Source organism: Peromyscus californicus, unplaced genomic scaffold (genome assembly GCF_007827085.1).
Source record: "Peromyscus californicus insignis strain IS unplaced genomic scaffold, ASM782708v3 Scaffold_12__1_contigs__length_115047231, whole genome shotgun sequence".
NCBI classification, from domain to species: domain Eukaryota; kingdom Metazoa; phylum Chordata; class Mammalia; order Rodentia; family Cricetidae; genus Peromyscus; species Peromyscus californicus.
Window position 1 is genome coordinate 100,948,442 of NW_026294413.1, and position 13,774 is coordinate 100,962,215.

At 42.8% G+C, this 13,774-nt stretch overlaps 1 protein-coding gene across 1 annotated transcript; it reads left to right on the top strand.

Moving 5' to 3' along the window:
- The first annotated feature begins 748 nt into the window (after positions 1–748).
- Positions 749–2,811, top strand: LOC128108058 (pulmonary surfactant-associated protein A). The gene is made up of 4 exons (XM_052734380.1): positions 749–920; positions 1,120–1,239; positions 1,939–2,016; positions 2,435–2,811. Exons 1-4 carry the CDS (start codon positions 749–751, stop codon positions 2,809–2,811), a joined length of 747 nt encoding a protein of 248 aa, XP_052590340.1.
- Positions 2,812–13,774: the final 10,963 nt, after the last annotated feature.

Sequence of the window (13,774 nt, forward strand, 5' to 3'; positions counted from 1 at the left end):
ATGTCTATAAATGATGCTGTCCACATGTTCACTCTGACTTGGAGGCAGACATCCATACTATCTGCAGGCTCTGTGTGGGAGTGAGCTTGGCCACCAGCACTTGGATGTCTTCTGGAGTTTGAATTTCTGGAGGTAATATCCACAGACTAATTAAGGGCTGACTGGGCAGGAAGGTACTGGTTACCACTGACATTTTAGGGAGACCATGAACCTTGCTCATCTCTATTTATCCTTGGCTCTCTGATTCATGAGAACTCTAAACAGAGTAAATTAAAATATTGAGGGGTAGATGGAGTAAAGTGATGAGTTACTACACGCCTTCTAGCAGACAACTCTATTAGGATTATCTACCGAGCACACCGGGGTCAGCTAAGGTCAGAGAGGCACAGTGAGTCCCCTGGGGCTACACAGTAAGGTTATAACAGAAAAGAGTCTCTGTGAGGACTAAGGCCTTTGACTCTCCTGAGAGCTCCTCCTCTGATTGGGGATCATATGATCTGAAGCTGGAGGGCTGGAATGTGAGGCTATGTTAGACGTCAGATGGTGCTGGGGATTTCTGACTGGGGATAGTTTGGATCTTCTTGGTACTCTTGACTACACTTGCTTGTCTGTCATGATCTACTGCGTTCCTGGGTCCTGCAAAGTGTAGCAAGAATGGGGGGCGGGTGGGCAGAGGAGAGCCATGCTAATGCTACAGAGGGGCTGATAGCTCTTCCCTCCTGCAGGAGAAGCCACCCGTGCCGTAGCCATGTCACTGTGCTCTTTGGTCTTTGCCCTCTTCTTCACTGTCGTTGCTGGTATCAAGTGCAATGGGACAGAAGTGTGTGCCGGAAGCCCTGGTATCCCTGGCACTCCTGGAAACCATGGCCTGCCTGGAAGAGATGGGAGAGATGGTATCAAAGGAGACCCTGGACCTCCAGGTACTATATGGGAGAACCCATCCTTAGCTCCGTCACAGGGACCTGTTTTCAGGAGCCATCCTGTCCAGGGCACTAGCTGATGGGACTTTTCTGGAGTCCTTAGGCTGGAGCATGTGTCTTCTAAGTTCTGATGGAGTGACAAGTGAGTCACCCACATGCTAATGGAGGCCCACATGTCTGTGTCCTCCTCATTCTGTAGGTCCCATGGGCCCCCCTGGAGGAATGCCAGGTCTTCCTGGGCGTGATGGGCTGCCTGGAGCCCCTGGTGCACCTGGAGAACGTGGAGACAAGGGAGAGCCTGGAGAGAGGGGTCTTCCAGGTGAGCAGGGTTGGGGGCATGTCAGTGGTGATGTGGAACAGCATGTCAGCCACATGAGGGATGGTAGGAAGGGTCCAAGGCACATTGCTCAACCCGAGTAAGAAAATATGAAGTTGAAGGGAGAAACCATAGGGGGTTGATAACTTAACATTTCAGAGACTGACACACATCATGGCTGCAGATAGAGGGACATATGGTGTCCTGTATGGGAAGGGACACAGCACTGGGAGGCCTAGGGCTGCTTCTTAGGGATGAGGCTCTGGGACATCCTGAAAGGTAGGCAAGGTTATATGGACTTGGAATCCAGGCAGACAGTGTGATCAGAAATTGCACATGCTGATAGAAGCTCCAGGGTACGGATCGATATAGTGGGGCATTGGGAGAGTTCAGAGGTCATCATTATTGGTCTTGGTAGAGTGTATGGGATGAGGTCCTTTTCATAAGTGAGAAAAATGCATAGATAGACATGTAGGGCCAGTCAAGGATATGGGAAAGCAGAGCAGGTTCAAGGCTACATTAAGAAATGGGTGTGTAGAAATAGGGAAACTCCGCTCCTGGACCCTTGGAACTAGGGCCTGGGCTCTGGACACAGCATTAGATGACAGAACTCCAGCCTTATAGCTGGCAGAATATCTGCTTGGTAGCAAGTGGAGCTCTTTGCTGGCTTGTCCCCATCCTGGATGTGTGTGGTCTTTGCAGGGTTTTCAGCTTACCTGGATGAGGAACTTCAGACTGAACTCTATGAGATCAAGCATAAGATTCTGCAATTAATGGGAGGTAAGGGGACTGCTTGGAGTGTTCCCAAGCACAGAGTCTCAGTATTTACCTATAATCTCTAGTACCAGAATCCAGAACCTAAATGCCTGGCAAGTAAGTGTGGACATGGGGCTTTAGAGAAAGGAATGATGCTTTCCTTTTCTCCTATCTTTGAAAATGACCTCAAGGACACAGAAGTGGGCATGGATTTGCTCCCAAAATTATTGGAAAGCATAAACTGCAGATTCAGGCAAGAAGTAATTATTAGATAGATGAGAACAGAGAGATGGACTTTGAAACTAGGCCTGGAAGAGGAAGGGAAAACACTGAGAAAGCAGAGATGGAGAGATTGTGGAGAAAGCCTAAGGGCAAGAGCCTAAGTCAGTGGCATGGATGGATAATCAGAGATCAGCAGCCTAACCCAGCCTTCTCTGCTTAGTCCTCAGCTTGCAAGGATCCATGTTGTCAGTGGGAGAGAAGGTCTTCTCCACCAATGGGCAGTCAGTCAACTTTGATACCATCAGAGAAACATGTACCAGAGCAGGTGGCAACATCGCTGTCCCAAGGAATCCAGAGGAGAATGAGGCCATCTCAAGCATCGTGAACAAGCACAACACCTATGCCTACCTGGGCATGGTTGAAGATGAGACCCCTGGAGATTTCCAATACCTGGATGGGGCTTCTGTGAACTATACCAACTGGTACCCAGGGGAACCCAAGGGAAGGGGCAAAGAGAAGTGTGTAGAAATGTATACAGATGGGACCTGGAATGATAGAAACTGCCTGCAGTACCGGCTGGCTATTTGTGAGTTTTGATCAAGCACTTACATAGAAAGATAAAATCCCACACTGTCTTTAGCCTCTATCCTGATGTTCCATCTGATCTCTAGGATGCTGCAACTCCCTTTCAACCAAATTTCTTTGTTTCTATTAGAATTAGCAGCATTCTTAGTGACCCCATCTCCAACATGGGCCCCAAACTCTTCTCCATAATCATTAGTGCATCATGAAAGTCCCACTAGAGTCCCTTCTGAGCATTCACTCAAGGCAGCCATTGCCAACCTTGCTTGGCCTTCACCATGAGATGGAGATGTCCTTTTCCCTCACCTTGTCCAGTTTCTTCATTTATAAATGGTGTCTATGAGGTCCCAGCATGGAAGGACCCTCTAAATTACATAGAAAGTGCCTGCCCTTGCCCCTTCTATCCTTCTGCAGCTCACCCTTTCACTGCACCAAGATTTAGAAGTCCGGGTTAAACATAAAGACAGACATAGGGAACTTCTGGAAAATGCCTGGTGGGTGGAGCGAGGCTACATTATTATCTGCACCCATGCTTTCAAGGCAAACATGGTCTCAAAGACGTCAGAGAGCTACAGCATAGTACAGGTGGAACACAACCTCCCTGGTTGACATGTATAGCCCCTTCCCTTGGGTTGGAGGTACCAGCTTAGCCTCTTGGCCTAACAGCAGCCACCCTGGATTTTAAGAGAACCACCCTTTCCACTCCAGACCCTATCTCAAGTAATTTCCTGCTGACACAGCCTCACTCTACATCACTGAGGCATACATATCACTGACTGCACTCTGTTTTTTCTTCTCATTAGCTCAATCATCTATTTTGTTAAAATCAACTATGCTCCAGGTGTTAGGCTCTGTTCTGCTGAGCCTTGGGGATAACTGTTTTCTTTGAGCCTATTTCTTTGTCTATAGGATGGAAATAAAGTAAGTATTGCAATTACTCTACCTACCAAAATCATTATCATATCAATTACTATGGCAAAGACTGTTGATCACATGCCGCATACCAAGTACTTGACAAGCACTGATAACATTTGTTAGAATCAGATTAGGGGCATGGGAGGTAAAGAGGTATCTGGAAGAATACCAGTTGATGGCTGGTGTCAAGATAACTCCTGGTATGAGCCCATGTGGTCCATGGTGAGGAGTGGCATCGTCTTTTCCACCCCTGCTCAGTCATCTGGATGGTTTCTCCTGTGCCATGGGCAAGGGTGGGACACAAGGTGCAGGTTTCTATGAGCCATCTCATTCTGAAAAACATGAAGTGGATTGTGTGAGCTACTCTAGTCTCAGTTATGTGGAATGGGACCATGATCCACACCAAAGGTATTCATAGCAGTGTAACTATGCCTTGAGGAGACGGCCACCTGTACATCTTATTTCTAGAAAGCTTCTGTGTTCCTGCCTTCTGACACTCTCCCTATATTTCCATCTTTTCTTGGGCAAAAAGAAGCCCAGGAGAAAGCCAGATGGAGCAATGTGGATTACACCTTCACAAACATTAACTGCTAAGCAGGTCCATCTACTCTGTGTCTTTGGGACTCAACATACAAGCTGTTGAGGATTGTCAGAGATCAAAACAGCAAGAAAAAAACCCATGTATTCCCAGTCTTATAGACTAACAGTCTAAAGCTCTAAAAGTTGACGTTGCCCCCTTTCCTATTTAGGCCTATTTTTTATGACATTACATGTCATTGTTACTACATTATTTTTGGACACATCTTTAGTGAGATATTGCTGGTTTCAGGGAAAGCATTATTTTTTTTTAATTGATCTTATACTCAACCAACGTTTATTTTCAGTTATTTTGGCAGGGCTGGGGAACAAATCTGGGGTTGTCATATATTAGGCAGGCACTAAGCCACTGAGCTACACCCCTAGCCCAATGTACATTTTTTTTTCTTTTAAATCAGTAATGTGTGGGTTGAACTTCATCAGATGATTTTCTGGCATTTTCTTTGGTCTATTTGCACAGAGAAAGTGAAATGTGAGTGGAGCCAGCATCCAGTCCAGGGTATTGGAATCCAGTGCACAACTGAGTTAAGAGGTTCTGAGTCTGAAGGAAGACTCCAGGGTTGCTACCACTGGGTCTGCATAGAGGAGGCTGTTCATTAGAAATGTTACCAATCCCCCTTTCCAGTCTAAGGAGGAGGAGAATGGGGAAAAGAAAGCTGACCACCCTTCAGTGAACTCTAAACTCTCATAGTGAAAAGTATCCTTTCCCCCACTGTGCCCCTGAGATCATCCTTCTAACATTTGTGAGCAAGGATGCTTAATTCCCCTCATCTTCCCTGACTAAGACACTACCCAAGGCAGATAGGAATCATGTGATGGAGCATGCCTTCTTTTGAACTCAGGAGGCAGAGACAGGTGGATCTCTGAGTTCCAGGTCAGCCTGGTCTATAGATTGAGTTCCACAACAGCCAGGGCTTTTACACAGAGAAATCCTGTTTCAAAAAACAAAACATAAAGAAGAAGAAAAAAAAAGAAGAAGAGGAGGAGGAGGAGGAGGAGGAGGAAGAGGAGGAAAGGAAGAGTCATTCCCAGGCTGGGCAGTGGTAGTACACACCTTTAATTTCAGCACCGGGGAGGCAGAGGCAGGTGAATCCCTCGGTTTGAAGCCAGCCTAGTCTACATAGAGAGTTCCAGGACAGCCAGAGCTACACAGGGAAACTCTGTCTCAAAACAAACAACAGACAAAGATCAAAGCAAAGCACAAAGACAAAAAACAAAACAGGAAAAAATCATTCCCCATTCTAGGAGCAAGCGCTTCAGTGCTTAACACAAAGTGTCTGATTTTGCGGAGTCATGAGGAAAAAAGAAGTGGAAGGCCTCAGCCCCAATAACTATAGGCAACTGAGGAAAGCTGGGAGTGGAAGAAGTAATTTTCCCCAGGGATGAGCACATCAGTTAGCTGTCCAGTGCCACTTGGTCAGTCCTGAAAACATACATACAAGTAGCTGTATACAGATTGAGTAGGTCCTATTTAGGAATGTATATATATATAAATATACATATATGCATGCAGTAACAATTGGTGAAAAAAGAGGCTATGAATTTGAAAGAGAGCATGGAGGGGTATATAGGAGAGTTTGGAGGGAAGAAGGGGAAGGGGGGATTATTGTAATTATATTCTAATCTCAAAAATTAAAAAATGAAATGGGTAAACAAATAAACACCAACCATCGACCCACATCAAACATTAAAAAAGAAGAATGGGAGAAAATGGTGAGCCTCACAATGCTAGGACAATGTGGCCCCACCTCACCTCTCAGAGGAAACTTCTTATGGGCTGCGTGAATGCCAGGTCACAGAACTGACCTGCCAATTTAGTTCCTACACATGAGCAGCTGCTCCTTAAAACACAAGGCCCTAGTAATAGCACACTGTGGACCTACATGTGCAATGGATGCTATGCTTTGATGGGAGGCTCTTGCAGGGTCCTTTCGAGAAGAACTAGTTCCCAAGAGGATCTGTCAGAAGGCACTAAACAATCAGACAGGACCATTCAGTATGTTCTGAGAAGCAGCCATATTCTCATTGGCTAGTAATTTCCTGTGAGAACAGACATGTCTCACCTTTGGACCAATATTCTCTTCATCTTTCATGTAACCTAAAATAACATCCATGTGTACAAGTTCATGTGACTGCCATATAAGCCTAAAAGGAATGAGAACATTGTAGAGTGACACTTGACAGTGAAACAAGGTACCCCAGGGGACTAGAGTTTCCTCCAGGAGTCTCATGTTGGAAGAAGGAAAAGGTTGAAGCCTGATGCCTGCCAGAGGAGGGACTTGCCTCCTCTAAAGGAATTTCACAGAATCTTCAGACCACCTTACAGGAGAGACTAGAGCCAAGAAGACTATGGATTAAAGATGGGTGGGACCACCGGGTGGTGGTGGCACACGCCTTTATTCCCAGCACTCGGGAGGCAGAGCCAGGGGGATCTCTGTGAGTTGGAGGCCAGCCTGAGCTACCAAGTGAGTTCCAGGAAAGGTGCAAAGCTACACAGAGAAACCCTGTCTCCAAAAACAAAAACAAAAACAAATAAAAAAGATGGGCGGGGCCACACCTTGACTAGGAGTGCTTGACTATACATAATTATGGCCTTCTTAAACTTTAATCTCATGTCTAGGACCCTGAAAATAGACTTAGTGATCACTGGATCGCTATCCCTCTTCCTAATATGACTACATTGGAATAAATTTCCCTTTTCTGCTTTTTACTATTAATTTGGCAATATTTGGCTAATTGAGTATGAGTAACCACACCTGACTTCTTAGGGCTGCCCAGGGACACTGGCTCCAAACTAATCTTAACTCCAATAGCAGTCACATATGCAAATAAGTATAAGAATAGGCCACTACCCACCCTTTACTTTAAGAAGCAATAGCTTCGAACCCCACCACCAACTTGTGCTTGCAGTAATGACTTGAATCTGAACTAAGAAATCTGAATGACAAAGCTAGGGACAAAATCATATGGAGTGTGTTGTAAACAAATCCCAGGAGTCTGGCATTACCAGGGTCTTTGAAGGGAGAATGTGAAGAATTTGAGACCTTTTACTAGTATTGAGAACAGAGCAAGCTTTAAGCTTTAAGCATGTACACATGTGAATTGAGACTTTTACCAAAGCTTTATATATGTTAACTTAATGAATTACATTAGTTTTGAACCATCTTTGAATTCCTGTACTATATCACACTTGGTCTGATAGTTAATATTTTCATGACCTTTGCTCTGTGCCAGAGACTCTAATACAGGTGCTATTGTTCTTTTCAATTATAACTTTGAATACTGAAGTACAAAGAGGTCAGAATTATTTACCAGTTTTCCAATGGCCAATTTTTAGACTAGGGAGAGAAGGAAGTGAGATTCCAGAGATCATGTTATTGGTGTGTGGCTAGGCTTTAGTAACTATTTTTCAAACTATGTAGCTTTGTATTTATATTTCTACACACACACACACACACACACACACACACACACACACACACACACACACACACACTTTTTTTTGTTGGGTGGTGATAGCACACATCTTTAATCCCAGCATTGAAGAGGCAGAGGCAAGTGGATCTCTGTGAATTTGAGGCCAGTCTAGTATACAGAGTGAGTTCCAGGTCAGGCTCCAAAGCTACACAGAGAAACCCTGTATTCAAAACCAAAACCAAAACAAAACAAAACCAAAGTTCTCTTTTTACCTGTAGGGAGGAAGCTTCTTGGTCAGTACGAGGAGGAGAGGGTGTGAGGAGGGATAGCCAACATTAAGGATGTTTAAAACAATTATGTGGAAACTTATGGTTTTATAATTTCATATAGGTATCCACATAAAAGAGTCTAATTGGATGTATCCTACAAAGGAGGTTATGCTAATTCCAGAAGATATAGGTTTCCAGGTTGTAGCTAGAGTTTTCCTGTCTGGCCCACAGTCAGGATAAATCTCTGCCACCCGCCAGTCCCACAACTGCTCAGACCCAACCAAGTAAACACAGAGACTTATATTGCTTACAAACTGTATGGCCGTGGCAGGCTTCTTGCTAACTGTTCTTACAGCTTAAATTAATCCACTTTTATAAATCTATACCTTGCCACGTGGCTCGTGGCTTACCGGCATCTTCACATGCTGTTTCTCATCATGGCAGCTGGCAGCGTCTCTCCGACTCAGCCTTCCACTTCCCAGCTTTATTCTCCTTCTTGTCCTGCCTATACTTCCTGCCTGGCCACTGGCCAATCAGTGATTTATTTATTGACCAATCAGCAACACATTTGCCATACAGAACATCCCACAGCACCAGGTAAAAAGCTCAGTGCCAGGTGTGGGATACTTCCCCTCAAGTTGTTGGTCAGAGATGTCCCAGAGTCTCCTAAATCAGTACCATTGCTCTTGGCTGCCTACCAGAACTTGATGGTGAGACCCCGTTGCTGAAGGCACCACACACATTGACCACAGGACATGGAAAAATCAATTTGACACTGACCAGAAAGCATTCTCAGTGATGGCTAGCAGAAGGTCCTATGTAAGATGCTGGGAATGGGAGGAAGTCGTCAATAGTCTTAACCAGAAGTAAACCCTGTGAACTACGATAATTACTGGAGCAGAAATACATGCCCAGGGGTACAATAATGGCATGAATGTTATAGGGACAACCTACCACTTTCTGATTGAATTTAAGTCCTGCTCCACAGGAGAAAACATATACCTGGCATTGTAAATCTGGCCAAGAACCCAAAGTTTGGGATTTCTAGGCCCCAAAGGTAATCCTACTACTAAATGGATATAGTATCAAACCTCTCTCTAGATTCATACCTCTCCACACATAGATTAGTACAGCTCTCAGACCACATCAGAGAAATTTCTTTGTATGGTGGATGGTGGTTAACATAGAAACTCACAACTAGTCAAGGTGCTAAGAATAAGTGTCGGTGGCCATAAATGGGACATCTATATGACTCTCTCTCCCCCAAAGGCTCAGGAATTAGCATGAAAAAGGACTGTAAAGACTGTGAGAGCCAGAGGCCAGGGAGGGCCAGAGTGAAACAGTGTTTTCTGGACATGATAGGACTGCAGAACTCAACTCACAGTAGCTGTGGTTGCCCGGGTAAGACCTGCAGAACATCAAACCAGTTTACATTCTAGCATGGGTTGAGAGAGGGTCATGAGACCCCCCCCATCTCTAACTGAGGAAATGTTGGTGATTGTTTCTGGGGAAAAATAATCAGTTTTCTTTAAGAATATGGCTCTTGGTAAGAGACTACACTCCAGTGCATAGCTCTATACCCAGGAATATCTGGGCAGCATAAATCAGACTTGATGGGTTATTGAAAAATAAAGAAGATTGGGAAGTTGAAGGGGTAAAGAGGTAGGGGTGGACCTGGGAAAAGTCAGGAGGAGGAGTAGGGGTAAATACTGTCAAAATTCATTATTTTAAATTCTCAAATAATTAATAAAATCATCAAAATAAATAAATAAGAATTCTTTTCTTACATTCTTTTGAATTTTGATTAACACCATTTAGCTAATCATTTGAGTGCAGTTTTATTTTTATTTAAATTTTTTAATTTATTCTCTACTATAGTACATCTTGACCACAGCCTCCCATTCCTCCACTTCCCCCACTTCCACCCCCACTTTTCCTCTCCCCCAGATAACTGCTCCTCTCTTTCTCCTCAGAAAAGAGCAGGCCTCCCAGGGATATCATGGCATAACAAGGTTCGGTAAGACCAGGCACAAACCCTCATGTCAAGGCTGGACAAGGCAACCCAGGGCAGGCAAAAGAGTCAGAGACACCCCCACTCCCACTGTTAGGAGTGCCACAAAAACTTCAAGCTAAACAACCGTAATGTATATGCAGAGGACCTAGTTCAGACCCCTGCAAGCTCTGTGATTGTCTCTAGTCTCTCTGAGGCCCCATGAGCCCTATTTAGTTGATTCTGTGGGCTGTGTTCTCCTGGTGCCCTTGACCACTCTGGCTCCTACAATCCTTTCCCCTCTTCTGCAGGGTTCCCTGGGCTCCACCTAATGTTTGGGTGTGGGTCTCTACACCTGCTCCCTTCAGCTGCCAGAGGAAGTCTCTTGGGTGATGATTGGGCTAGGCACTGATCTTTGAGTGTAGCAGAATATCATTAGGAATCACTTCATTGACTTTTTTTTTTTTTGCCAGTTGTGTTTGGTTCTACCCTAAGTCTCTGGGCCATTCAGCTTCCTGTTCCTGACTATCCACGCAATGTCACCCATGATCTCCCTCTCATGGCATGGGCATCAAGTTAGACCAGTCATTGACTGGCCACTCCCACAAGCTTTGAGCCACTATTGTCCCTGCACATCTTGCAGGCAGGACAGATGAAAGGTTTTGTGCCTGGGTTAGTATCCCAGACCCACCATTGACTGCCTTGACTGGTTACAGAAGATGGCCAATTCAAGCTCCTTATCCTCCATAACTAGGACTCCTCACTAGGGTTACCCTCATAGATTCCAGGAAGTTTAAGCTGCACAAGGTTTCCACATCTACCCACAAATGCTCCCATATTCCAGTCTTCTTTCCCAGTACTCTCCCCTTCTGTCCCCGCTCCCCACATGATCGCTCCTGTTCCCACCCCTACCTGCCCCCAGTCCACCTACATAATCTATTCTATTTCCCTTCCTAGGGAGATGCATTCATCCCCACTAGAACCCTCATTATTACTTAGCCTCTCTGAGTCTGTAGATTGTAGCATGATTATCATTTACTTCATAGCTAATATCCACTTACAAGTGAGTACATATCATGTGTGTCTTTCTGAGTCTGGATTGCCTTACTCAGGATGATTTTTTTCTAGTTCTGTCCATTTGCCTGCAAATTTCATGATGTTATTTTTTTAATAGCTAGGTAATAATCCAAATGGTGTAAATGTACAAAATTTTCTTTATCCATTTTTCAGTCGAGGGACAACTAGGTTGTTTCCAGTTTCTGACTATTATGAATAAAGCTATGAAAACATGGGTGAACAAGGGTACTTGTGGTAGGATGGAACACTTTTTGGGTATATGCCCAAGAGTGGTATAACTGGGTATTGAGGCCAATCAATTCCTAATTTTCTGAGGAAGTGTCATATTGATTTCCATAGTGGCTATACAAGGTTGTATTTGCACCAGCAATGGAAGAGTGTTCCCCTTGCTCCATATCCTTGCCAGCATGAGCTGTCACTTGTGTTATTGATCTTAGCCATTCTGATAGTTGAAAGATGGAATCTCAAAGTTTTGATTTGCATTTCCCTGATGGCTAAGGATGTTGAACATTTCTCTAAGTGTTTCTTGGTTACTTGAGATTCCTCTATTGAGATTTCTCTGTTTAAATCTGTACCCCAATTTTAACTGGATTATTTGGTTTGTTGATGTCTAGTTTCTTGAGTTCTTTACGTATTTTGGATGTTAGCTCTTTATTGGATATGGAGTTGGTGAAAAGCTTTTCCCATTCTTTTGGCTGTCATTTTGTCCTATTGGGGATGTCCTTTGTCTTACAGAAGCTTTTTATTTTCATAAAGTCTCATTTTTAAAATTGCTGATCTTAGTGCCTGTGCTATTGGTGTTCTGTTCAGGAAATTGTCATTCAGGAATAGCATTCAAGGCTATTACCTACTTTCTCTCTTATTATGTTCAGTATATCTGGTTTATGTTGAGGTCTTTGATCCACTTGGACTTGAGTTTTGTGCAGAGGGATAAATGTGGATCTATTTGTATTGTTCTACATGTAGACATCCAGTTAGACCAGCACCATTTGTTGAAGATACTTTCTTTTTCCCATTGTATAATTTTGGCTTTTTTTTTAAATAAAAAAATCCATGTCCATGGGTATGTGGAGTTACTTCTGGGTCTTCAATTCAATGCCATTGATCCACTGTCTGGTTTTATGCCAGTACTATGAAGTTTTTATTACTATAACCTTGTAGTACAGTTTGAAATCAGGAATGTTGATACCTCCAGCAGTTCCTTTATTGTTCAAGATGGTTTTACCAAACCTGGGTTTTTTGTTTTTCCATATGAAATTGATTATTATCCTTTCAAAGTCTGTAAAGAACTGTGTTGGCATTTTGATAGCGATTGTGTTGAATTTGTAGAATACTGTTGGTAGGATGGCTATTTTTACTATGTTAAGTCTGTTGATTCATGAGCATGGGAGCTCTTTCCATCTTCTGATATCTTCTTCAATTTCTTTTTTTCAAAGACTTGAAGTTTTTGCCATACAAATCTTTCACGTCTTGGTTAGAGTGACCCCATGATATTTTATATTATTTGTGTCTATTGTGATGGGTGCTATTTCACTGACTTCTTTCTTAGTCCATTTGTCATTTGTTTATAGGAGGGTTACTGATTTTTTTAAGTTAATCTTTTATCCAGCTACTTTACTGAATGTGTTTATCAGTTGTAGGAGTTCCCTGGCAGACATTTTAGGGTCACTTATGTATACCACCATATCATCTGCAAAAAACAATACTTTAACTTCTTCCTTTCCAATTTGTATTCCTTTGATCTCTTTTAGTTGTGTTGCTCTAGCTAGAACTTCAAGCAGTATATTTAATAGATATGGAGAGAGTGGACAACCTTGTCTTGTTCCTGATTTTAGTTGAATTGCTTTGTGTTTCTCTCAATTTAATTTGATGTTGGCTATAGGCTAGCTGTAAATTGCCTTTATTATGCTTAGGTATGTCTGTCTCTTGTATCCCTAATCTCTACAAGACTTTTATCATGAAGGAGTCTTGGATTTTGTCAAAGGCATTTTGGCATCTAATGAGAAGATCATGTAGTGTTTTTCTTTTGTTTTTTTTTATATGGTGGATTACCTTGGCTGATTTTTGTATGTTGAATGTTGTATTCATTTCTGGGATGAAGCTACTTGATTGTGGTGGATGATCTTTTTGATGAGTTCTTGAACTCCATTTTGAGTATTTTGTTGAGTATCTATGTTCTTAAGGGAGAATGATCTGTAATTCTCTTTGTTGAATTTTTGTGTGGTTTGGATATCAGGATGACTGTGGCTTCATAAAAATGAATTTAGCAATGTTCCTTCTGTTTCTAGTTTGTGGAATAACTTGAGGAGGATTGGCATTAACTCTTCTTTGAAATTCTGGTAGAATTCTATGCTAAAACCAGCTGGTCCTGAGATTTTTTTTGTTGGGAGACTTAATGATTGCTTCTATTTCCTTAGGGATTATAGGTCTATCAAATTGTTTATCTAATCTTGATTTAACTTTGGTAAGTGAGATCTAGCAAGAGAAATTATCCACTTCTTTTAAATTTTTTCAATTTTGTGGAATACATATTACTAAAATATGACCTAATGATTCTTTGATTTTCTTGGGGTCTTTTGTCATGCCCCCCTTTCTTTTCTGATTTTATTAACTTGGACATTCTTTCTGTCTTTTAATTAGTTTGGGTAAGACTTTGTCTATGTTGTTAATTTTTCTCAAAGAACTAACTCTTGGTTTTGTTGATTCTTTTTGT

What these genes read in the sequence shown, in the direction of transcription:
- LOC128108058 (XM_052734380.1), top strand. Translation starts at nt 749, where the DNA reads ATGTCACTGTGCTCTTTGGTCTTTGCCCTCTTCTTCACTGTCGTTGCT. An exon ending in TGGAGAGAGGGGTCTTCCAG is followed by an intron (nt 1,240 to 1,938) that starts GTGAGCAGGGTT and finishes TGGTCTTTGCAG; the next exon opens with GGTTTTCAGCTTACCTGGAT. An exon ending in GATTCTGCAATTAATGGGAG is followed by an intron (nt 2,017 to 2,434) that starts GTAAGGGGACTG and finishes TTCTCTGCTTAG; the next exon opens with TCCTCAGCTTGCAAGGATCC.